The sequence below is a fragment of the Hyperolius riggenbachi genome, chromosome 3 (genome assembly GCF_040937935.1).
Source record: "Hyperolius riggenbachi isolate aHypRig1 chromosome 3, aHypRig1.pri, whole genome shotgun sequence".
NCBI classification, from domain to species: Eukaryota; Metazoa; Chordata; class Amphibia; order Anura; family Hyperoliidae; genus Hyperolius; species Hyperolius riggenbachi.
Window position 1 is genome coordinate 472644791 of NC_090648.1, and position 27009 is coordinate 472671799.

At 46.0% G+C, this 27009-nt stretch overlaps 1 protein-coding gene across 1 annotated transcript in view; it reads left to right on the top strand.

The window, feature by feature from the left end:
- Window positions 1–27009, top strand: part of LOC137564311 (aldo-keto reductase family 1 member C3-like) — an 83890-nt gene that overhangs the window by 34281 nt on the left and 22600 nt on the right. The window contains exons 2-5 of the mRNA XM_068278039.1: window positions 3213–3380; window positions 6167–6283; window positions 12181–12258; window positions 16070–16192. Of these exons, the coding sequence (XP_068134140.1) occupies window positions 3213–3380; window positions 6167–6283; window positions 12181–12258; window positions 16070–16192 (486 nt within the window). The remainder of the gene's footprint in view (window positions 1–3212; window positions 3381–6166; window positions 6284–12180; window positions 12259–16069; window positions 16193–27009) is intronic.

Genomic DNA, 27009 nt, shown 5'->3' on the forward strand with positions numbered 1-27009 from the left:
TTTCAGACGTCAGTATCCCAGAAGACTCTGCAATCTCCTGATTCCTGTTGAAATGTAAACTAGAAAAAAAACAAAGGATTCTTTAGCCAATCAGCAGTTACAAGAAAAACGCAAACGCACAAAAAACGCAGGCAAAAGCGCATGCGTTTTTAAAACTACAGGCACTTTAAAACCGCATGCGCTTGCGTTTTTCAGTATGTACAGGCCCTAACGCGGCTCTGCCGCTTACAAAGTACTGCATGCAGTACGTTATATTATGGCGCAGCGTTACAATGTAACGCAACGTGGGCACTGTGAACAGCCCATTGATTTTTCATTGCTGTGCGGTGGGCTGCGTTACAGGCTGCTCTAACGTGCGCCTGTAACGTCTAACTGTGAAACCAGCCTTACAGGGCTTCTGCTTGTAATGCCCTAACGGCAGCTCTGTTGCAATCAGTCCCAGCATGCCCCTCACATCGTCTGTTATGTAAATGACATTTTGATGTCTTAAGTGACCTTTTTATGAAATTAATGTTTAATAATGAGATATCATCTATGAAAGGTGCTCAGCATCTTCATGGCGATTATGTTGTTGATGTTGTTTCAATCACAACATTACTAGACTTTCCACTTTCGACAGGATGGCTAAGGGGAAAATTCCACTTTCATGTGAAATAGAGCCTATAAAACCGCTTTCAAGCCATTTAGTGATTTGTAATGTTGCACTATCAAATTGTCCTCCCATCTGAAGTGAGAAAAATATGGAGGCTGCCATATTTCCTTTTAAACAATGCCAGTTGCCTGGCAGCCCTGCAGATCTATTGGCTGCAGTAGTGTTTGAATAACACCAGAAAACAAGCATGCAGCTAATCTTGTCAGATCTGACAATAATATCAGAAACATCAGATCTGCTGCATGCTTGTTCAGGGGCTGTGGCTAAAAGTATTAGAGGCAGAGGACCAGCAGGATAGCCAGGCAACTGGTATTGCTTAAATGGAAATAAATATGGCAGCCTCCATATCCTCCTTGTTACAGTTGTCCTTTTAAAGTGGACCTGAACTCTTGCACAGCACAGAAGGAAACAGAGAGAAATGCACGCAGTATGTATTCTGAGAGTTTAGCCTGTCTAATTCCCCCTCATCTGTGTCAAATTCTCAAGTTTGTAATTTGATTTCGTCACTCTGTCACCTGACTGCCATGGCAGTCTGGCAGATAAGCTCATTTTGAAATATGTCTGCTTCCATGAAAGTAGAAACACTGGATATTTAATTTAGATTAGCTGTAACAACAACAAATGTTTTTCTTTACAGGTTATTATGCTGTTGTGTATCTTTTTAGAGCAGAGAGGAAGTTTTGATTTCAAGTCCACTTTAAAGAGGAACTGTAATGACAAAACGGCCCCTGGGGGGGTACTCACCTCGGGTGGGGGAAGCCTCAGGATCCTAATGAGGCTTCCCACGCCGTCCTGCGTCCCTCGGGGGTCTCGCTGTAGCCCTCCGTGCAGCGGTGACGCAATATTTACCTTCCTGGCTCCTGCGCAGGCGCTCTGATGCCTCTCGGCGCCGAAGTAGGCGGAAATACCCGATCGCCGTCGGGTCTGCTCTACTGCGCAGGCGCAAGTTTCCGGCACCTACGCAGTAGAGCGGACCCGACGGAGATCGGGTATTTCCGTCTATTTGCGTGCCGAAAGACGCCACAGCGCCCCCGCTGGAGCCAGCAAAGGTAAATATTGAACTGACAGTCGGCACAGTCGCCGGCTGTTCGGAGGGCTGCGGCGAGACCCCTGTGGGACAGAGGACGGCGTGGGAAGCCTCATTAGGATCCGGAGGCTTCCCCCACCCGAGGTGAGTACCCCCCAGGGGAGGTTTTTGTTGTTACAGAGTCTCTTTAAAGCCCCTGCCAGACAGCATGCTGGAAACATAATTTTCTGCCCTACATCAGGTCGATATAACTGGGATATCCTCCTGTATAGAAGCTATGGACTAGTGATGAGCATAAATGTGAATTCACATTGAAATTCGCAATTAGGATGCAACATTGGGGAAAAATTGTAATCCTTCCTAATTTTGCATAATGTTTATGTAATTTTTGTGCTGACTTTAGTGATTACAAAGCCCCCATACATACTATCACTACCAAAAATGCTACATGTGTTAAGGAGAATAGTGTGTACATGTCAAAATAAAAATAAATACATTTCAAAAAGACCTTGCTTTTTTTTGAGAAAAAATTGCAGAGGAAAAATTATGATTCGTGATTACATGCGGTTATTCAACTCAAAACCGCACTCGAGTCGGATATCTATTTCTACTCATGATCACGAGTCAATTCATAAATGGGCAGAGTTCGTGATCGCTCGAATATGTGATTGGGGGGTATCCGAGTGTTAAATAGGGGTTTTTGTTTGTTTAAACACAAAGTCTTTGGAGACCAAGATAAATAATTCAAAATGTGTGGTTGATTCAGCATTATTGACTTCCATAAATGTTCAAAAATCAATAAGGTTACATTCGGCTCGCCCGGCGCCCAATTCACCTGCGGCCGAAACATACGTTTTGTTTTTTTTCCCCGCTCCACTGAGCTGAACACACTCCTCAGCTATTATTCCTCCTCTTTGGCAGACAGTTTGCAGCACTAAACAGACTAACTGATCAATGTGTTTAGGCACTTGGACACCTACGCTCCATACACATTAAATAACGTTCTTAAAGTGGATCCGAGAAACTTTTACTCTTTGCGTAATTATATTGTTTATAGGGCATTCCTCAAGCCAAATACTTTTTTTGTTTTATTACTCTCATTCCCTATAAACTAAACAAGCCTCGCCCACAGCTTCTCTAGAGTGCCAAGGCACTCATTCCCATGTAGCAAGGGCTAACTCAGTCTGGGCAGGAGGAGGAGGTTACTAGCCAGAGATTTCAGAGGCAGAGGGGAGGAGGAGAAGGGAGTGAATTTGTCACAGGCTGAGGGCTGGAGATGCTATCAGCTTGCCTGTGTGTAATGTGACAAACTGAACATGGCTGCCCTCATTGTATCACAGGAATAAATAATCATAAACTGTTGAAGCTGTTTGCAGCTAGATTTGCTGTGTAAACTATGTAAACTTTTAGATCAGATATATATATATATATATTTATGTATGTTACTTGTTATAGTTTATAGTTTTTCATTTCAGATCCACTTTAAGAAAAAATAGTATTCCTTTTTAATTCCCCCCCCCCCTTTTATTGCAGGTCCCAAAGAGCCTTTCAGAAGATGGTGTAAAATTGGCCCTGGAGCTGGGCTACCGGCACATTGACTGTGCATACATATATGGTAACGAGGTGGAGGTGGGTCGTGCCATCAGAGACAGGATTACAGACGGTTTGGTAACAAGAGAAGACATTTTTTACACCGGGAAGGTAACCTCACATCTGAAACAAAAAAAAAAAACAAAAAAAAAATATTGTGATTTAAACGATCTTCTGTCATTGTCTGCAAATCTATAATCCTTAACAGCAGTACTTAACCACTTTACCCCCCGCGGTACGGATTTTTCCCGTCCCTTTTTCCACCCTTATAAAACCAAGGGACGGAGAAATCTGTACCTCCCGCGCTACTGCCTCTGTCCGTGCTCCCGCCGCTCGTGCACGCCGCAGCCCGCTTGCCCGGAGATCAATGAATGGGAAAATCGATTCCCGTTCGTTGATTTAAGCCCCCGCAATGATCTGCTGCTTCTATGAGAAACAGCGCGATCATTGTGATTTTCCCAGCCTCCTACTGCTTCCTGTAAGCGTCCTTCCGGACGCTTACAGGTCGCATGAACACAAACTCACTGTGGCCATCTTGTGGCCAAATAGTAAAACTACACCCTAAGGCATTTTACATATACAAATACATTAGTTTTTACACAATAAATTAACTCATTACCTTCCACACTCCCCCAAATTTTTTTTTTTGTAAATAAAAACAAACAAACACAAATAGTTACCTTAGGGACTGAACTTTTTTTAAATATTTATGTCAAGAGGGTATAACACTGTTACTTTCTAAACTACGGGTTTGTAATTAGGGATGGATGCAAAACTGAAAAAAATGCACCTTTATTTCCAAATAAAATATTGGCGCCAAACATTGTGATAGGGACATAATTTAAACGGTTTTATAACCGGGAAACATGGGCAAATACATTTCATGGGTTTTAATTACAGTAGCATGCATTATTTAAAAACTATAATGGCCGAAATCTGAAAAATATTTTTTCCCCACATTTTTTCCCTATTTTCCCATTAAAACACATTTAGAATAAAATAATTCTTGGCATAATGTCCCACCTAAACCAAAAGCCTAATTGGTGGCGAAAAAAAAAAGATATAGTTCATTTTATTGCGATAAGTAATAATAAAGTTATAGATGAATGGAAGGAGCGCTGAAAGGTGAAAATTGCTCTGGTGCTCAGGGGGTAAAACCCCTCAGTGGTGCCGGCAGGTACCATGAAATTTGTGCTCCAAAGTTGCCAGTAACCTCAAAATTGTGGCTGTTGCCCGCGCCTGTCTATAGCCGGGGTTGACAAAATGATTTGGGCACCAGTAATCTGGGGGCAGTAGCGGCAATTCGGCGTTGGAGGATTCTAAATTGCGGCCATTGTCGGCGCCAGCATTTAGCAAGCGTCAAGTTTAGTTGAGTGCTGGATTTCAGAGTGAAGTTGATATTGGTGATTTTGTTGTGGGAGGGGTCAGTTAGCCAAGTTTATTTCTGCACTTAAAAACCACAAAAATGCCACCCCCATTAGGGCTCTTTCACATTCGGGCAGATTTTCTGCGTTTCAACGCAACGGGTAAAGTTTGCATTACCCAAGGTAAAATGAAAGTCCATAGACTTTCATTTTAGCTTTCACATATAACGCAGCCTTTTTGTGCGTTGCGTTACACTGCACCCAGGCGCAGTTTTTCGGCCGACGCTAGCTTTATGCGTTACAATGTTAGTCAATGTAAAACGCACACTATGCACGTTTTTAATCCATTAACGCAGGCAATCAGTCCCAGAATGCAACAGAGGAACAATGTAGAAAGTTGAATACTAAAAGAAAAAAAAAATTACCTGCGTTTTTTCCTATGTGCTGTAAAGCATTGAAAACGCATTAAAAACGCACACTCACTGCAGTGCAACGCATATCAAAACGCATACAACAAAACATATGCTTTGAGCGTTCTTCAACGCAAGCTCTAATGTGAAAGAGCCCTCAGGCATGCTAGTAAATTGAGACTTCAGGGTCTCTGAGTTCCGGATAACGGGACTTTGTTGTACTGAGTTAAGTTTCTTACCGTTGTTTTTGTTTTTTAATTTGAGTATGCTTTTAAAAACTTGGCTTATTGAGGTCTACCAATCACAAGACAACATATACAAACATATAAGAAATTTGAGGTTTAGAAGTATCAAGTGTTACCAAAGATAACATCAATCATTGCCATGTTTCCACAGAGCATTTGTTTAGTTTTCAATAGAGAAGTTCTGTTCTGTTATGACTGAGTTATAACTGCGGGGCTAATTACTAGCAAATGCTACACAAAGCCTTCAAGAGGTATTTCATCATTTTAACTGTGACAAACACAAATAGGCTATAGCCCCAATCACTAACCAAATTGCCTCACCTCATCCTCGGGTGTATGTATGCATGTGTATACAGTATACATACCTCCCAACTTTTTGAGATGAGAAAAAGGGACACTTAAGCCACATCCCTGATCACGCCCCCACCATGCCCCCTAGTCACGCATACCATAAAGATTTCATAAGAAAAATGTTTTATAATTCAAACCACACTGGTCCTTTCTATCCTGGTTCATTTTCCTTCATAGTAACATTTTAAAATGAGTAATCTATCAATTTAAAGGATGGGAATAAAGTTTAGAGTCAATCAAACACATTTTTTAGTAGAGAAATTATATATATTTTTATAGAAAGAGGGACAAAGTCCTGAAAGAGGGACAAATATGGAGGAAAGAGGGACAGGGCTCCCAAAGAGGGACTGTCCCTCCGAAAGAGGGACAGTTGAGAGCTATGAGTATATAATATGTGTTTTTGTTTTTTTTTATAACCACTTTTATTGGGTTGTGTTTTTTTTTTTTTTTTTTTTTTTTTTTAACGTACCTCACTGCTTATATTTCTGTTGATTTAATTCACAGTATTGTTTTTCCTTTTTTGTTAGCTTTGGCTGACAGACCAAACTCCAGAGAGGGTCCGGCCGGCACTAGAGCGATCCCTTAAAGCTCTCCAGTTAGATTACCTGGATTTATTCCTTATTCACAATCCCATGGAGCTCAAGGTAACTACTTGGATAATATGTTATTTTCTTCTGTAATTCAGGACAGTGGTTGGCAATGTCTGCTACCTGGCTTCTATTTGTGTAACATAGTGCTTTCACCCGAGTCTACTGACGTGTGTGTGTGTGTGTGTGTGTGTGTGTGTGTGTGTGTGTGTGTGTGTGTGTGTGTGTGTGTGTGTGTGTGTGTGTGTGTGTGTGTGTGTGTGTGTGTGTGTGTGTGTGTGTGTGTGTGTGTGTGTGTGTGTGTGTAAAAAAAACCCTCTGTACTCCTGCTGTCGTACATGGAAGGGAAAAAAAACCCCTCTGTACTCCTGCTGTCGTACATGGAAGGGAAAAAAAACCCTCTGAACTCCTGCTGTCGTACATGGAAGGGAAAAAAAAAACCTCTGAACTCCTGCTGTCGTACATGGAAGGGAAAAAAAAAACCCTCTGTACTCCTGCTGTCGTACATGGAAGGGAAAAAAAACCCCTCTGTACTCCTGCTGTCGTACATGGAAGGGAAAAAAAACCCCTCTGAACTCCTGCTGTCGTACATGGAAGGGAAAAAAAAAACCCTCTGTACTCCTGCTGTCGTACATGGAAGGGGAAAAAAAACCCTCTGTACTCCTGCTGTCGTACATGGAAGGGAAAAAAAAACCCTCTGTACTCCTGCTGTCGTACATGGAAGGGAAAAAAAAACCCCTCTGTACTCCTGCTGTCGTACATGGAAGGGAACAAAAACCCTCTGTACTCCTGCTGTCGTACATGGAAGGGAACAAAAACCCTCTGTACTCCTGCTGTCGTACATGGAAGGGAAAAAAAAACCCTCTGTACTCCTGCTGTCGTACATGGAAGGGAAAAAAAAACCCTCTGTACTCCTGCTGTCGTACATGGAAGGGAAAAAAAAACCCCTCTGTACTCCTGCTGTCGTACATGGAAGGGAAAACTGATGCAAGCTGACATTAATGTCAAAGATTGTTCAGAAGGTCCCAGTACAGCACAGGAGGGGTGTGAAAAGAATCTGGATCATCCAAAGGCTTCCCTCTACTGAGTTTAGTAACTGCATTTTCATATTTTTTTTTTTTTTTTTTTAGTCTGACTAAAGGGATGCCTTAAAGGGAATCTGAAGTGAAAATAAACTTATGATGAGTTGTATGTGTACTCAGGACTGGATTTACATCATAGGAGCCCATAGGCACAGATGTCCTGGCACCTTAGATTTCACCCTCCATGAACCTACAAAACCCCCTCGGAACCGCACCACAAGTGTGCTGGCTGGCCCCGCTTCCAATTCTCCTTACTTCCCTTGCCCGTCATAGGTAGCTACAGGTGCCCCTTAGTATTAGGTAGCTAGAGGTACCCTTAGTATTAGGTAGCTAGAGGTACCCCTGACTGAGAGGAGATCAAGTCAATAGAATGCTGAGAGCAGGGTGAGTAACCTCTCTTTTACACTCTCATCAGGACTCTGCATAGGGAAGAATGGAGGGAGGTGCTAGGGGAGGGGACTGAGCCGCCTTTCCATCATCAGGCACCTGTAGGCACATGCAGAGCAGGGACAAGGTCCTTCAGCACCCAAGGCTGAGACACCAAAGTGCGCCCCTCCATCCCTCCCCCCTCAGCTGTCACACACTGATTGCTATTAGACTAAGAGGGTCACAGGGCCCACAACCTCCCCAACACCTTAATATCTAGTTATCTGGCTTGCTGTCACTGCTATGTATCCCCTTTTCTTATTTCTTTCTGTTTAATACACAATTAGGAATGACAGCTGAATGAATTGTGCGCCCCCTCCTACACTGCGCCCTGAGGCTGGAGCCTCTCCAGCCTATGCCTCGGCCCGGCCCTGGGCACATGCCTACAGTGCCTTATGGTAAACCCAGCCCTGTGTGTAGTACTGCTAAGAAATAAAACATTATTATCAAAGATGTGAGTCTCATATTGTTTCCAGTACAGGAAGAAACTGCAATTGTTATCTATGCAAAAGTGCTTCACTGAGCTCTGCGACCTTGTAAAGTCATGGACAGCACTGTCTTTGGAAGCTCTTAACCTTAACTGTCTCTCATTGTTTCTTTTTGTTTGTTTTTTCTGCAGAGAAAAGTTCAGTAGATAGCCTGCTCTGTGAAATAATTTAAAATGCTGAGTGTAGTGTGGAAACTGCAATTATTCGAGATTGATGCAATGTTATAAAAAAGCTATACACCTGAAAATAAAAATGACACTATATATTTTATTTGCTACTAATGTTCTATTTATTATCCATACTACACATACAATTCATTATATCATGAGGTTTTTTTTTTTCCGCTTCCGTGTCACTTTACGCTATATGCAGAATTTTTTTTTTTTTTTTTTTTTTTAAAGGACAACTGAAGTAAGGACCAACCAAATGTATGGTACCACGGAGCCTGCTATAGCTATTTCCTTTTAAACAAAACAGTTACCTGGCAGCCCTGCTGATCTATTTGGTTGCAGTAGTGTCTGAATAACACCAGAAACAAGCATGCAGCTAATCTTGTCAGATCTGACAATGTCAAACACCTAATCTGCATATGCTTGTTCAGGGCCTATGGTTAAAACTATTACAGGCAGAGGTTCAGCAAGACAGCCAGGTAACTGGTATTGTTTAAAGCGCTCACTAGGTCAGACAAGTAATGTAGTTTTACTTACATGGGGCTTCTTCCAGCCACTAAAATTCATTTGGGTCCCTCTGCTGGCAGCCTGAAAGGATCGCCAACCCCCACGGCGTGAGACCACCCACATGCTCACATTACCAGGAGTGTACTGCAGCTGCGCAGTAGCCTGTGCTGCAGCAGTATGCTCCTGGTGGCATGCGCGCTCCTGCGCACCTATGCATGGGCAGGAGGAGCCGGACCCATCGGGGTTGGCGATGCTTACAGGCTGCCAGCGGGGCCACGGAGAAGACCAGAGTTGCACCAAGGCACCCAAATGACTTCTAGGTGCTGGAAGAAGCGGTGTACCGCTCGAGCTACAAAGGAAATAGCCAAGCCCAATCGCATCTGCTGTGCTGCACAGTAGAGCGGACTTGATTGGGCTTGGCTATTTCCGCCGGAGCCCGAGTGGTAAACCACTAGTGCTCCTGCGCGAGGCGCTCCACCAAGTTATTGTTATGGACTTCTTTATCGGGCTGGCCAAGGAGGATGGCAGAAGTCTCAATAGGATCCAGAGGCAAGTATCTTGTTTTGTTTTTCCTCCTTTCAAATCCCCTTTAAAGAGTAAGTGTCGGGCATAAAATAAAAAAATCAATTCATTATTTTTATCTGGTAAACCAGTAATAAGGATGCTAATCGGGCAATCCAAAAGTTAAAATCACTGTTACTTGTTGATAGATGATCATTCCCCAGTTTACATGACCCTAATTTGGTACACAGAAAATTTGGTGCATAAAAGAGAAGTTGCAGGGCATGCTGGGTTGTGTGTGTGTGTGTTTTTTTTTTTTTTTTTTTTCTTCTTCTTGCTTCTCTACTTCCCCTCAGACCTAACGAATGCAGCCTGATTGGCTGAAGACTCTTTCCCTCCTGTTTTCCCTTCCACACCTCTGTTCCTCTCTGATTGGCCAACATTTCTCAGGCTGAAACAATGCGGGTCAGTGAAAAATGGCTCCCTAGCACTGTTAGATAAAAATGGCGCCCCATTCACTTAGTAGTGGCTGGATAGTGTACTGGTTAAGGGCTCTGCCTTTGACATGGGAGTCCAGGGTTCAAATCCTGGCTAGGTCAAGTACCTATTCAGTACGGAGTTCAAGGCAAGACTCCCTAACACTGCAGGGTGGCCTCCTGAGCGCGTCCCAGCGGTTGCAGCTCTTGAGCGCTTTGAGTCCGACAGGAGAAAGGCGCTATACAAATGTTCGGATTATTACATTATCAAACGATATTTATCGTCTTAAAAGGTTAAAAAATGGCGCCGACCTTTTGAACGAAATTTATCGTTTTAAAACTTTTTTTTGGTCCTGCCTGAACGATATTTATCGTTTTAAGCCCTGCTTTGCTACCCTTTGGAAAATGTCTGCCCGCCGACTTTAACTTTTAATAGCACAGCCCCCTTAAAAGCTAAAACCACCAAATTTGCAGGGAATGTTAAGAAGAAAATTGTGAACAAGAGGAAAAAGACCTTATAGTTTGAGAAAATCGATTTTGAATATTCTTCTTCTGACCGTGGTAAAATTAAACGCCCGCCGACTTTAGCGGTTAATAGCAAAGCCCCTTTAAATGCCAGAAACACCAAATGTGTAGGGAATGTTAAGAAGAACAGTGGGAACACTAAGAAAAAAAATTGTTCAAAAAGACCTTCTAGTTTTTGAGAAAATCGATTTTAAATGTTCAAAGAGGAAAATTTAACTATTTAAATCGCTAATGACATTATTGCGGAAACCATTCCCGCCGACTTTAGCAGTTAATAGCAAAGTCCCCTAGCAACACCAAATTTGCCAAGCCCCCCCCCCCCCCCCCCCCGAGCCCTTGTCCAATCCATGGACGAGGGGCTCTTCCCCACCTCCAGTGCCCCAGGAGGAGGTGGGGACAACGACTCCCGGGGGGGGGGGGGTTCATGGTGGCATCTAGGAGTCCCCTTTAAGAAGGTAAGTATTTCTGGTTAATTTAGAACATTAAAGGACTTTTCTCGTTGTTGCGTTTTTTTATTTCATTTAACCCTTTATGGAAATGGGTAAGGGATACATTGCACCCCTATATTCATTTCTCCTGGGAGGGGAGCAGGCATCTGGGTTCCCCATCTTAAAGGGGACTCCCAGATGCCACCATGAAACCCCCCCCCCCCCCCCCACACCAGGGAGTCGTCGCCCCCACCTCCTCTTGGGGCACCGGAGGTGGGGAAGAGCCCCTTGTCCATGGATTGGACTTGTCTTTTGCGGCCAGGTCACAATAGCAGCATAGGGGGCGATATACAGGCATGGGAACGCGAACAATCACTCGCGTTCCCATGCCTGTCAGCCGGTGACGGCCAAACCGGAAGTGTTCGCCGGCGGGTCCAGAAGCATCGGACCGGAGCTGCGAGGGCACCGATCGGCTGCAGGGGGCTGAGGGAAGCCCCAGGTGAGTTAATCTAATATTTATTTATTTTTAACAGGCTTTAGGTTCACTTTAAAACGATAAATATCGTTCAGGCAGGACAAAAGAAAAAAAAAGGTTGTTTTTTTTTTAAAACTATAAATTTCGTTCAAAAGGTCTGTACTATTTTAACCTTTAAAATGATAAAGATCGTTTTAAACTAATATCGGGCAGAAGGGGGCGCCATTATTTAATCAGCGCCATTTTTCACTGGACGCGAAACAATGCACTTTCTATAGTGAAGGGCTGGCAAATCAGGCAGAGGAGACTAAGGGCTCGTTTCCACTTGTGCGGCGTGCGTCTCGCAGACGCACGCCGCACTGAGCGAGTGGGCGGGATCGCAGGCGAATCCCATGAGCCGTGCCATGCACGGCTATGGGATTCGCAGCCTCGGCAGCGAAAACTGCGGGGTATTCCGGGCGAATCGCTCCCGCGAGCGATTCCGCAGCGGCGCCGTCATCCCCTATGGCAGAGTTTCCCCGTGCGAATCATGTGCGGGGAAACTCTGCAGAATCGGCGGCGAAATCGCCGTAGTGGAAACGGGCCCTAAGGGCGGATATTACATCACGACTGGCTTCAAAATAGCCACAGTAAATATGGAAACTGTCTAGAATAGGATTCTCTATTTTTCCTTTATAAAATTCACAGGAATCATAACGTGGACAGTACAATACATCTGTTATGTAAGTAGAGCAAGTATTTATCTTCTTATATATTTGGTTTTTTTTTCCTGAGATAGTATGGCTGACAGCTCCTCTTTAAGTGATGGAGTGAGGTGTATAAAAATGACATTTTTTTATTGTGTGGCTGAGCATGTTATGTTTGCACCACCAACAGCCTGGCGATGACCCTTATCCAAAAGATGAGAATGGAAAAATCATTTATCACAACACAGACATTCGGGACACCTGGAAGGTACAGAGCTCGTATTGGAAACTCACTTTAGTATAAGTAACCGATCTGCACTTTATTGGGAGAATCTGCTTGCTGCAGTTATCTATCGAGCCAGCCATGCCAAACAATGCATAGGAATGTGCAGTAGGTAATAAAAAAAATAAAAAAAAAGTGATTTAAATGTAACATGATTGTTGGTAGCAGATGAGCTGGTTTTGAGCATTTCTGTAACTGCTGATCACCTGGGATTCTCACTCAACTGTCTTTAGATTTACTCAGAATGATTCCGAAATCTAGTCAGTGTTTGGACATAATGATGAAAAAAACAGTGTTTGACTTACAGTACCTGGGGCTTCTGCCAGCCCCTTGCAGCCTTCCTGTCCCGCGCCGGTCCTCCACGATCCTCCGTACACCCGCTGCCAGCTAATTCGGGTACTATCGTACCGTCAACTTGTAAGACTGCAAGCCACGCATATCTTTCATTGTGTTCCTGCCCGCAATAGTGTCCTGCGCTAATAGTGTAAGACGCTACTGCAGAGAAAGATGTGCATGGCCCGGGGCACGCAGGCGAAGTTGCCGAGTCAACCGATGCTAAAGCAGCTGGCGGCGGGATAACGGAGGATCATTGAGGACCGGCGCGGGACAGGAAGGCTGCAAGGGGCTGGCAGAAGCCCCAGAAGTCAAACTCTTTTTTTTTTTTTTTTTTTTTTTTTTCCAGTTCTGCTTTAAGGTGGCCACACACCATACTACCATTTATAAAGTGTGTGTGTGTGTGTGTGTGTGTTTTGTTTTCAATTCAAGATTTACACCACACTATTTTACTGATGACTGTAACATTTGAGCGCCCTTTCACACTGGCGCAGTGCCGCAAATTGCCGCACCGCTGCTGCAGCCTAATTTAACCCCATGGGGAAGTTCATACTTCCCACGTTGCAGTACCCTGCGCTGGAAGTCCCTAATCTATCGCTTGCGCAGAACTACATTAACGTGCAGGATCCGCAGCGCTTTGCATCGGTCCGGAAGCCATGTTAGTCTATGGCGACGTGGGTTTTTTAAAAAGTTGATGTCGCAACACGCATTTGCGGAAGCGTATTTTTACAATACACATCCATGCACTTCCGCATACCCCAAAGCAGGAAGTGACCACAAGCGTGTGTCACTTCCTGCTTGGCTGGTGGCTAGGCAGGGAACACTGTGTACTAACGCAGAGTTCCCCGAAGACCTGTTTTTGGCAGTGCTGATGCCAGTTTGCAGTGTGAAACCGACCTGAATGTGTGTTAAATATTTCCCCAATTATGAAAAAAAAAATGATTGAAAACTGCTCGCATCTCTACATTACAAAATTGTCAATCTACCACTCTCCATACAATCTTGCAAAAAACTGATCAGAAATTTCTGCCACTCCCAATCGAGAAAATTGGAAATAAAACTGGAAATCCGATCTTGAATATAATAAAAAGAAAACTAAGTTTTTCTGTACAAATGATAGTTTGTATTGAATTGATGTAAAACCGGATCATTTTATTGTATCATGTGTGGCCAGCTTTATTTCAGCAGTCCATGCTAGTGATGGTTTGGAAAGGGGTAAAATATAGATTTGTAACCTGATTGTTTCGCCGACCAATCTGCGGGAATTTTGTGTGATATAATGGAGCTGAACCTCAAAGGAAAGTCTCCAACATCTTGTGGAACCCATGCTACATACAACTGCCTTGGTTTTTGGAAAAAAGGGAGCGAAGCAGTTCATTTTGGTGCTCCGGGAAATCAGCGCTTTTTTGCTATGGGCTCGTTTCCACTGTTGCCGTGCGGAATCGCCTGGATTCCACCGCGGACAAAATCGCATGCGGATTTCCCCGCGATTTCGCATGGCAAGGAGCCAGGCGAATTTAACCATGTCACTGCCTGTGTAAAGCACCATAGCATTACATGCGAAATCGCGGGGAAATCCGCATGACAAAGCCGCATGCGATTTCCCTATTAAAAGCATTGCTTGCGATTCGCCCACATTCCTGCCGCACGCGAAATTTGACGGCTCTGCCGTGCAGATTTCCCCCGCACGCCAAAACGCACCAGCACGACGCACAAGTGGAAACAATCCCATCCACTTGTATTACCTATGCGAATCCGCATGCGGTGGCTGCATGCGGATTCGCTATAGTGGAAACGAGCCCTTAGACATAAACCTCAATGTTTGTTGCAGCTATAGCAAGCAGAGGAGGTTGTTTTTGGAGTGGGGACAACAGCAAGCATTGCGAGTGGTGGTGATGATGATGATTAATTTTATAAAGCGGCAACATATTCTGTGGCGCTGTACAAAGTAAGAAACAAACATGGGGTACATAATACAGACAATGGTGTACACCAATATACACAATACATAATTGGTGACAAAATACAAAAATGATACAAGATATAGAAATGGTAATGACAGTGCTAAAAGTAATATGATAGATAAAATGTATACTGATTTGCAAGACCCCCAAACTGGGAGAGAGCCCTTGTGAGCTTACAATCTAAAGGGAATGGCGGGGGGGGGGGGGGGGGGACGGACGAGGAGGGGTAGTTTACAACAAATACATAGAGGCAGTGTGTTTTAGGATACCTAGTAGGAGTGCAATTTGGTCTTAGGACAATGGGAAGTGGCCTAAGGTAGCGCATATGCTTGTTGGAGCAAATTCGTTTTTAGAGAGCGATGCCACGATTTCAGGAAGCGGTGCTGAGCAGGTTCTTTTTGGCAGAGGGCAAGTTCAGTTGTGCTATAAAATATATTTGTGCTTTTAATTTTTTTTTCTTTTAATCTATTAGTTTAAAAATAACTTAACTGCTTGCCAACTGCTCCACGCCGATTGGCCACTCTACACTGATTGGCGTGAATGGCTTTCTATGGGGCTAGCAGGATAGTGCGTGCCAATGCACGTGCATCTCCGCTTGGAAGGCGGAGCTCCGCTCCACCTTAGTCTCCTAGCAGCGGTCGGTGCTCGGAGACTGTTAGATGGTGCCATCTAATAACCCTGTACAGCGCTGCAATCTAAGGCAGTCCTGTACTGGGGACAGCTGTGTGACACAGCTGTCCCTCTGCAGGCAGGAAAGTGATCGGCTGTCATAGGCTTTAGCCTATGATTGACTGATTGGCTGGAGGGGGAAGGGAAGGGGGAATATGAAAATAAAAATTGTATGCTCAGTTGTGCAGCCCTGCAGCAAGGCCTTAAAGAGAACCTGTACTGAGTAAAATTATTTAAAATAAACACACGAGGTAACTTCAAATGAACATTACATAGTTACCTTGCCATCAGTTCCTCTCAGAAGCGCACCATTTGCTTCTTACAGTGATCCCTTCCAGTTCTGACAACATTTTGTCAGAACTGAAATATATCAGTTGCTGCCAGTAATATGAGTTGCTGTCAGTTACAGCTGAGAGGAGAACTGATGTGTCCATGTTTCCCTATGGCTCAAGTGGGCGATGTTACAGTTTAACAGTGTGCTGACCAGGAAGCTGTTATGGTGTAATGGCCATTTTCAAAATGGAGGACGGAGAATTCCATTGATCACAGTGGACAAACAGGACGCAGGACAGGAAAAATAGATTGAGGAGTAGACTGCACGGGAGGCAAGTATGACTTGTGTATGTTTATTTTGACTTTTAATTTTCAGTATAGGTTTTCTTTAAAGCTGCAGTGGCCCATTTAGTAAAAAATGGCCTGGTCACTAGGGGGTGTTTAACACCACGGTCCTCAAGTGGTTAACTTCTTAAAAATAATCATTGTTCCATACACAATTATGTTTTTGTTTTTTGTTGTGGTTGTTTTTTTTTTTTTTTTTTGTCTCATTTAAGGCAATGGAAGACTGTAAGGCAGCTGGTCTGACTAAATCCATTGGTGTCTCCAGTTTCAACAGACGGCAGATTGAACTTATCCTTAATATGCTTGAGCTGCGGTACAAGCCGGTCTGCAATCAGGTACAGTGAGGGAAATAGCTGGGATTCCATCATGGCAACCAAATCTATAGAATGAGGTAAACTAAAACAAGTCATTCTGGTTCTGCTCTTGTCTGTGTTTAAACAAACCAAGACTAACCATATAGAGACACAGCCCTGAAGTCGACTCCTTACCTGCATGGGGGGCTTAAGATAAGCTATGTGCAGTCTGTACATTCCATTCTGGTACACTGTGTATAGGAAAAATGGAGGCGAATGACTTTCTTTCTTCCCCTTTCTTTCTTTTTTTTATTTTTTTTTTTTATTTTTTTAGGCACTGTACAGTAGGGACATATAGTAGAATGCAGTAAATGATTCACTCTTCACTTTTAGGGCTCGTTCACACTAGAGGCGTGTTTTGTTTTCTATTTAAAGAGAAACTCCGACCAAGAATTGAACTTTATCCCAATCAGTAGCTGATACCCCCCTTTTACATGACAAATCTATTGCATTTCACAAACAGACCATCAGGGGGAGCTGTATGACTGATTTTGTGATGAAACCCCTCCCACAAGAAACTCTGGTACCGCGGTACTCTGGGCAAACTGCCACAATGTAACAATGTTCACAGACAGGAAATGGCTGTTTACAGCTGTCTGTAACAGCCAAAACAGCTAGGAGCAGATACATAACCTGCCCACAGTAAAAATGTCACCATGTGATAAATGTCAGAATGTAAATCTGGGAGAGCAAAGTTTTTACAATGAGCAAACACTGACTAAATCATTTATACATAATTATGGTAAAAATGAAGCACTTTACATTATTTTCACTGGAGTTCCTCTTTAAGCGCAGGTGATTTGAACAAATTGCCCTAAAAGCGCTTGCACTATGCTTTCCAATGAGACTTTTCATTGGGGCGTTCTGTTTGCTTCCCACTGACAAAAGCGCTGCATGTACCATTTTCAGGGTGATGTGACCTGAATGGAAGGTATAGGGAAATCACAAAGCGCTTGAAAAAGCACTTTGTAGAACGCCTTCCCCAGTGCTTTAATAATATTAATTCCGGGGGCAAAGTAATCACTTCCTGACTGACATCAGGAAGTGATTTAAGTAATTGCTCTGTGTTAGAAAATCATCTGCAGCATATCACCGCCATAACTCAGAACTACTCAAGCCCGCAGCGTAACTCTAAACCATATTAACAGCTATTGGCAGGACCAAATACATTTAGCATTGCCAAAGCAAAATAGAACATTAATGTGGGGGGGGGGGGATTGTGGGAATAAGGGAAGGACATGGGTATACAGTCCATAGGAGGATGTACGGGATGGTATGGGGGGGATGGGGTATATAGTCCATAGGGGAGGGGGGTATGGGCATACAGTCCACAGGGGAGGGGAGTATGGGGTTATACAGTCCATGTGTTATCATGTTCCTCTCAGTTGGTGGCAGGCCGTGACATATCGGGCAGCTATTTGCACAGTTTCTTCCTCTTCCCCCAGTATGATGTAGAGTTTCCTCTCCTCATCTGTGGAGGTGAAATCTGCAATGTGGGCGGAGAGTCTTTGGAAATGGGCGGTCCTCAACGGTGTATATTTGCTGCAGTGTAGCAGGAAGTGGGCCTCATCCTCCAGGACCCCCTGGTCACATTGCCTGCACAGTCTCTCCTCCCGGGGCTTCCATGTCTGTCTGTGTCGTCCTGTCTCTATCTCCAGGTTGTGGGCACTCAGACGGTACAGGCTCAAGGCCTGTCTATCTTTGTGGTGGTGTAGCCTCTCCAGATATGGGGCCATTGTGTACTCCCTCTGTAGTGATTGGTAGATAGTGAGTTTCTGGGAGTTCTTTATGTCACTTCTCCATTCCTCTATGTATCGGTCCTTGCAGCTTTCTATCATTCCTTTTATTTGGGCTTTTGTCAGCCTGTGTTGGTGGTCTTGGCTGGGCTGGCTCTTGACGTTTTGTTTCAGAGAGCGTGGTATGGCCTCCCCACCCTGGCTCAGTGAGGCTTTATGGTGGTAAGTGCTGGGGTTGCTGCTCTGTATATGCGCCCAATATGAGAGCGCCCTCTGCTGGATAGTCAGCCATAGTGGGAATCTGCCTAGCTCTGCCCGGCAAGCTGAGTTCGAAGTGCTGCGATGGACTTGGAGAAGATACTTGCAGAACTCTAGATGGAAGATTTCTGTTGGGCTGGAGTCCCATTTTGATTGGTCAGGGTAGGTGACCGGGCCCCATACCTCACTGCTATAGAGCAGGATTGGGGTGATGATGCTGTTGAATATCTTTACCCAGACTGTCACCGGTGGTTTTAGGTGGTAAAGTTGCCTTCTGATGGCATAAAACGTTCTGCAGGCTTTTTCCTTCAGGGCCTCTACTGCTGGTTTAAAGCTCCCAGTTTGGTTAATTTCCAGCCCCAGGTAGGTGTAACTGTTTGTGGTCTCCAGTGGGCAGCCATTTAATATAAATGAGGAGGTGGGCATTTTTAGATTTTTTCTCTGGAACACCATCACTTTTGTCTTCTTTGGGTTGATGGGCAGTGCCCATGTGGTGCAGAAACTCTCCAGTACTGCCAGGCTGTCCTGTAGGCCCCTTTCTGTTGGGGAGAGCAGCAGGAGATCATCTGCATACAGCAGGAACTTCACCTCGTGGTCATGCAGGAGGAGGCCTGGTGCTGGGGAGGATTCCAGGGCTACAGCCAGTTGGTTAATAAATATGTTAAAGAGCGTTGGGCTCAAACTGCAGCCCTGCCTGACTCCTCGACCCTGCTTGAAGAACGTGCTTCTCTTCCCGTCCACTTTCACACTGCATTGGTTCTCTCTCTCTCTCTCTCTCTCTTTCTCTTTCTCTTTCTCTTTCTCTTTCTCTTTCTCTTTCTCTTTCTCTCTCTCTCTCTCTCTTTTTTTCTCTTTCTCTCTCTTTCTCTCTTTTTTTCTCTTTTTTTCTCTTTTTTTCTCTCTCTCTCTCTCTCTCCATACTTAGAGGTCCCAGTCAGCCTTGCGAACTATTGCAAAAGTAAAGAACAGAATGAGCTCCCATAGCTCCCTCAGCCTTTAATACTGACTAGGAAAGAGTTAAATATGACATCATCTTCGCCACCCCCTAGATCACACTATTGGTGGACCCACTCGTGGTGTCATCTAGTGTTGGGCGAACAGTGTTCGCCACTGTTCGGGTTCTGCAGAACATCACCCTGTTCGGGTGATGTTCGAGTTCGGCCGAACACCTGACGGTGCTCGGCCAAACCGTTCGGCCATATGGCCGAACTAAGAGCGCATGGCCGAACGTTCCCCGAACGTTCGGCTAGCGCTGTGATTGGCCGAACGGGTCACGTGGTTCGGACCCGAACGCGCTCTGATTGGCCGAACTGTCACGTGGTTCGGGTAAATAAATACCCGAACCACGTCATATCTCCGCCATTTGTCTGTGGGTTTAGCTTTGGGTAGGCAGGCAGGGTAGTTCGCGCTCCAGCCACGCTAGCCAGGGTCCCCCCCAGTCATTGTGTGTCGCTGCTGGGAATAGTAGTACACCGCTCGCTCAGCATTCTGTTTACTGCCACTCTGTGTACCTCGCTCAGCCACACTATATAGCATTCTGTTTACTGCCACTCTGTGTCTGCTGGGAATAGTAGTACACCGCTTGCTCAGCCACACTATATAGCATTCTGTTTACTGCCACTCTGTGTACCTCGCTCAGCCACACTATATAGCATTCTGTTTACTGCCACTCTGTGTCTGCTGGGAATAGTGGTACACCGCTCGCTCAGCCACACTATATAGCATTCTGTTCACTGTTCTGTGTCTGCTGGGAATAGTGGTACACCGCTCGCTCAGCCACACTATATAGCATTCTGTTCACTGTTCTGTGTCTGCTGGGAATAGTGGTACACCGCTCGCTCAGCCACACTATATAGCATTCTGTTTACTGTTCTGTGTCTGCTGGGAACAGTAGTACACCGCTCGCTCAGCCAGAGTATATAGCATTGTGTTTACTGCCACTCTGTGTACACCGCTCAGCCAGACTATATACCATTGTTTACTGACACTCTGTGTACACCACTCAGCCACACTATATACCATTGTTTACTGACACTCTGTGTACACCGCTCAGCCAGACTATATACCATTGTTTACTGCCACTCTGATTCTGCTGGGAACAGTAGTACACCGCTCGCTCAGCCAGACTATATACCATTGTTTACTGACACTCTGTGTACACCGCTCAGCCAGACTATATACCATTGTTTACTGACACTCTGTGTACACCACTCAGCCACACTATATACCATTGTTTACTGACACTCTGTGTACACCGCTCAGCCAGACTATATACCATTGTTTACTGCCACTCTGATTCTGCTGGGAACAGTAGTACACCGCTCGCTCAGCCAGACTATATACCATTGTTTACTGACACTATATAGCAGACTATATAGCATTGTGTGTACACCGCTCAGCCAGACTATATGCCATTGTTTACTGACACTCTGTGTACACCGCTCAGCCAGACTATATACCATTGTTTACTGACACTCTGTGTACACCGCTCAGCCAGACTATATACCATTGTTTACTGCCACTCTGATTCTGCTGGGAACAGTAGTACACCGCTCGCTCAGCCAGACTATATACCATTGTTTACTGACACTCTGTGTACACCGCTCAGCCAGACTATATACCATTGTTTACTGCCACTCTGATTCTGCTGGGAACAGTAGTACACCGCTCGCTCAGCCAGACTATATACCATTGTTTACTGACACTATATAGCAGACTATATAGCATTGTGTGTACACCGCTCAGCCAGACTATATACCATTGTTTACTGACACTCTGTGTACACCGCTCAGCCAGACTATATACCATTGTTTACTGCCACTCTGATTCTGCTGGGAACAGTAGTACACCGCTCGCTCAGCCAGACTATATAGCATTGTGTTTACTGCCACTCTGTGTACACCGCTCAGCCACACTATATAGCATTGCGTACTCTGCCAGTCAGTGTGTATATTGCTGGGATCAGTAATACTCCACTCACCGTCAACCACTATATGAGCTCAACATGAGTTCCCCAGAGACCTCCGCTGTGAGCAGCACTCCCAACAACAGCAACAGCCAACGCCCCACGCAAGCTATAACATCCACCCCAGCAGCCAGTGGTCAGCAGCAGCCCTCCCCGGAGGAGAACGTTGTGTCCATCAGTCCGTCGCCAGAGCGATTAATGAGGGCTGCCATTGAGGAGATGATGGGGCCTGATGTGGAGGAGGAGGTCTGGCTCAGGCCAGCATCCCAAGTTAATGTTGAGGACGATGAGGGGTCTGTGTCTGGGGATGTTGGGGTGGCAGAGGTGGTGGGTGGGTCAGACTCAGGAGAAGAGTTGTATGATGAGGATGATGATCGGGACCATCTGTATGTGCCTCAGAGTCCGACCCCGGAAAACATGTTGTATCGTGTGTTTAGGTACTAAAATCTGCGTTCCCTCCCAGTAGTGTTGGGCGAACAGTGTTTGCCACTGTTTGGGTTCTGCAGAACATCACCCTGTTCGGGGTGACTATATAGCAGACTATATAGCATTGTGTTTAATGCCACTCTGTGTACACGGCTCAGCCACACTATATAGCATTGTGTTTACTTCCACTCTGTGTCTGCTGGGAACAGTAGTACACCGCTCACCCGCCACTGTATAGCATTGTGCTCTGTGTCACTGCTGACAATAGTGGTACACCGCTCACCCACCACTGTATAGCATTTCTGTACTGCCACTGTACTGCTGCCAGTCAGCGTGTACTTTAAGGATAAGTGAAATGAGGAAGAAATCCGGTGAAAGAGGGAGGGGCAAGGGAAGAGGTGTTTCCCCTGACGGTTCACGTACAGGCCACAGGGGAGCACCCAAGAAAACCCACTCAATACTGCCCATGTTGTCCAGGACAACAACCCTCACAGATCCAAAAGAACAGGACCAGATAATTACTTGGATGACCTCTCAAGCGTCCAGCAGTGGGTTAAGCAGCACCAGCACATCACGCACGAGGTCCGAGTCCTCAGCCAGTTAAAGTCTGGGCTTTCTTTGAAGACTGCACTGAGGATGTTACCATGGCGATTTGCAAGGTGTGCAAGACCCGCCTGAGCAGGGGGAAAAGTATTAACAACCTCTCCACCACCAGCATGAGCCGCCACATTCTATCCAAACATCCCACTCTGTGGGCAAACGCGGCAGGACAGGGTACCACCAGCAACACTGCCTCCCTTGGGTTCACCAGACTCACCACCAGACCCGCCTCAGCAGCAGCAGTAGCCCAGCCATTGCGTGGTTCACAACATTCACAAACATCAGACGATGCTGACACTGTCACTTTCCGGACTAGTGCTCTTGAGGTCTCCCAGTGTTCATCAAACACAACAACCAACAGCCCTTCGGTGTGCAGCGCTACGGTTGAGTTGTCTGTTTCTGAGATGTTTGAGCACAAGAGGAAATTGCCAGCAAATGACCCCCGGGCCGTGGCAGTAACAGCCAGCCAGCATAGCCAAGCTTCTGGCCTGCGAAATGCTGCCATATCGAGTGGTGGAGACAAACAGCTTCAAGGGCATGATGTCAGTGGCCATCCCACGTTACGTGGTTCCCAGCCGCTACCACTTTGCGCGCTCTGCAGTGCCTGAGTTGCATGAGCACGTGGTCAGCTAAATAACCCGAAGCTTGAAGAATGCCGTTGCCTGCAAGGTTCACCTCACCACTGACACCTGGACGAGTGCGTTCGGCCAGGGTCGATACATCTCCCTTACCGCGCACTGGGTGAACCTTGTGGAGCCTGGCAGCGATTCCTCACCTGCTACGGCGCGGGTGTTGCCCACGCCGCAAACAGCTGGATAACAACAGCAGCACCTACCTCTCTGACTCCTTCTCCTCCAACGCATCTCAAAGCTGTACCTCATCCGGAAATGCTAACCCAGCACCAGCAGCAGTAGGATCGTGGAAGCAGTGCAGCACAGCTGTTGGCATGCGTCAGCAAGCGTTGCTGAAGCTGATCTGCCTTGGGGATAAGCAGCACACAGGGGAGGAAATTTGGAGGGGAATAAAGGAACAGACGGATTTGTGGCTGGCACCGCTGGACCTGAAACCGGGCATGAAGCTAGACACCTGGCACGAACTGGCAATGTACGCAATAGAGGTGCTGGCTTGCCCGGCAGCCAGCGTTATGTCGGAACGCTGTTTCAGTGCTGCCGGAGGCATCATCACAGATCGGCGTATCCGCCTCTCCACAGAAAATGCAGACCGTCTGACTCAAATTAAAATGAATCAATCCTGGATTGGAAACGACTACGCAACACTCCTGGACCCCAACCAAGTAACATGACCGATGAACATCTGGGATGGTTTAGCGTTTCCGGTCCCTGTTTATTGAACCTCTCATCTGTATTACATTTATGACTGCATGGCGGCAAAAAGCATTGCTGCTATATCCGCACGCTTTTTGTCCTCATGCAAGGCCTGGGTTGTTGTGTCTCACAAAGCGTGGCCTTCTCCTCCTGCGCCTCCTCCTGTTCCATCACGTGTGCTGCTGCTGCTGCTGGGTTACCGTTGCCGCGTGGTCCCTGTTTATTGAACCTCTTATCTTTATTACATTTATGACTACATGGCGGTACAAAGCATGCTATCCGCACGCTTTTTGTCCTCATGCAAGGCCTGGGTTGTTGTGTCTCACAAAGCGTGGCCTTCTCCTCCTGCGCCTCCTCCTGTTCCATCACGTGTGCTGCTGCTGCTGCTGCTGCTGGGTTAGCGTTGCCGCGTGGTCCCTGTTTATTGAACCTCTTATCTTTATTACATTTATGACTACATGGCGGTACAAAGCATGCTATCCGCACGCTTTTTGTCCTCATGCAAGGCCTGGGTTGTTGTGTCTCACAAAGCGTGGCCTTCTCCTCCTGCGCCTCCTCCTGTTCCATCACGTGTGCTGCTGCTGGGTTAGCGTTGCCGCGTGGTCCCTGTTTATTGAACCACTTATCTTTATTACATTTATGACTGCATGGTGGTACAAAGCATGCTATCCGCACGCTTCTTGTCCTCATGCAAGGCCTGGGTTGTTGTGTCTCAAAGCGTGGCCTTCTCCTCCTGCGCCACCCTCCTCCTGTTCCATCACGTGTGCTGCTGCTGGGTTAGCATTACCGGTCCCTTTTCCTGGAACCTCTTATATGTATTACATTTATGACTGCATGCCGACAAAAAGCATGTTACCTGTGCAAAGAAAACAGACATTTCCCGCATTTAAAAGACAGTTTTCCCTTTGAAACTTTAAAATCGATTTTCTCAAAAACTATAAGCTCTTTTTGCTAAATTTTTTTTTCCTCTTGTACCCACTCCCAAGGTGCACATACCCTGTAAATTTGGGGTATGTAGCATATAAGGAGGCTTTACAAAGCACAAAAGTTCGGGTCCCCATTGACTTCCATTATGTTCGGAGTTCGGGTCGAACACCCGAACATCGCGGCCATGTTCGGCCTGTTCGGCCCGAACCCGAACATCTAGATGTTCGCCCAACACTAGTGTCATCATACACACCTACTTGATTAATAATCAATGAGGCTTCTGACCTATATGCAGGAATGTGGATATTTACATAACATGGCTGATGTTTATTGTTCTAGTGCCGGTACATGCGCAGGTCAGGGAGACATGCGGCATTGTACTAGAACAGCTTCTTGGTATGTTCTAGTTCTGCTGACAGAACTGCAGATTTTCTCTCTCAGAGAAAATCCCCTTAAAGGGCCAATCTGCACTCCAAGCCTTTTTGACTAACTCAGTCCAAATAACTGAGGCCTACTTAAATTATAACACTCTGCAAAAAAAACGCTTACAAAAGTGTTACCTAACACGCAGAGTGATTTGAAAAAAAAAATCGCTCAGCAAGAGCACAAGTGTGTCACAATGTGAACAACGCCTTAGGGTATTTTTTGCTGTGTACTGCGCGATGCGAGAAAGACGTGAGGTGCATACCTACTTTACCATGCGTCTCCTGCGGCGGACCGGAAGTCATGGAAGTCTATGGCAACGTGCATGTTTTTAACTACTAAACGACTGCCTCACGCCATTTGGCGTGAGAGCGGCGGCAGCCCAGGACCGCCTAACGCCAATTGGCGTGCAGTCCTAGGGGCGTGTTTTGCTGGCAATCACGCACGCTAATGCGCGTGCATCCCCGCTTGAATGGTCTGAGCCATGCTTATGCGCTTTGAGTCCTACGGGAGAAAAGCGATTTACTAATGTTGGTTGTTGTTGTTGTTGTTGTATGACGGAGCTCAGTTATCTGTGTCCCAGCAGCCGCTAGGGACTGTTAGATCTATCTAACCATCTATTTACACCGTACAGTGCTGTGATCTATGGCAGCGCTGTACTGGGGACAGCCGTGTGACCAGTGGTGTAGCTAAGGAGCTGTGGGCCCTGATGAATGTTTTACCATGGGGCCCCCCAAGCACTCTATACATAACAATTGATACGGCGCACCAAATCCTGCCAATGGCAACTACAGTGTCAGAGGTGCAAGAAGGGGATGGGGAGCAGTTTAATGATTACCACTATTCAAAGTGTCTATAGAAGTGATTATTCTTAGCACAGGACCAATAGAGGGCTAATATTGTAGTTGAGGGAGGGCCCTTCGCAGTCCCTCTGGCCCAAGGGCCCCAATGCGGTCGCAACCTCTGCAACCCCTATTGCTACGCCCCTGCGTGACACAAATATCTTTTGGATCTGCTAATGTCAGAATGCTGAAATGCCAATTAAACTTAAACTTAAAATGTTGTAAGCTTTCTGCTATCCCATATGCAACTTAATCATATCCTCCTTAAAGAGACTCTTCTTCAGCGCTCAAAGTTAGCAGGGGCATGTGTCCCCCTGCTAAAACGCTGCTATCGCGCGGCTAAACGGGGGTCCCTTACCTACCGAAATCCCCTCCGTGAAGGCGGGGATCTCTTCGGGATTGAGGCAGGGCTTACCGCCGCAGCCCTGCCCCACGCGCGTCTGTCAGCGCGTATCTCCGCCTCTCCCCCGCCCCTCTCAGTCTTCCTTCGCTGAGAGGGGCGGGGGAAAGGCGGCGATGCGCCGCTGATAGACGCGACTAGAGGCAGGGCTGCAGCCGTTAGCCCTGCCTCTAGGAGCAGCAAAATCTATGACCAATTGGGTCGTTTATTTTGCTTGGGTTAGGGGTGAAGGGACCCCCGTTTAGCCGCGGGATGGCGGCGTTTTAGCAGGGGCACATGTGCCCCTGCTAACTATGAGCTCTGAAGCGAGAATTATTCTCGCTTCATTGTCTCTTTAACCTTACCTCACAGGTAAGGATTGTTCGTTTTTGGTTGAGATTTCACTTCCTATCAACAACCAGTAACTATACATCAACTATCGCCCAACACTAACCTAACCCTCACTTGTCACTCAACCCTAACTTCTCCTTTCACCTGAAGTTAACCACTCCTTACCCATCAACCAATACTAAACTAACGCCACCTGTCATTCAACACTAATCTCTCCCTCCACCTGACATTAAGCTTGGCTTTTTCATCAACTAACCTAACCTCATCTAGCACTAACTTATCCTGGGCTGTTACCCAGCACTGAAGCCAGCCTCAACTGCCATTGCCTGATGCCAAAACTACCCTCACCCAGGGCTGGCACGTCCATAGAGGCCAAGGGGGCAATTGCCCCAGGGCCCCAGAGCTTCTAGTCTCCCCAAGGTGTCTCCTGCCCACATCCTCCAGCTATAAACCCCCCCAAGCTATAGTGACCCATGGGTACGGGGCTAATTTGCACTACCTGTTGCCAGGGTTAATATGCAGCCAAAGTCTGAAGCATAGAGTGTGGTGCTTCCGCCTACATCCTAC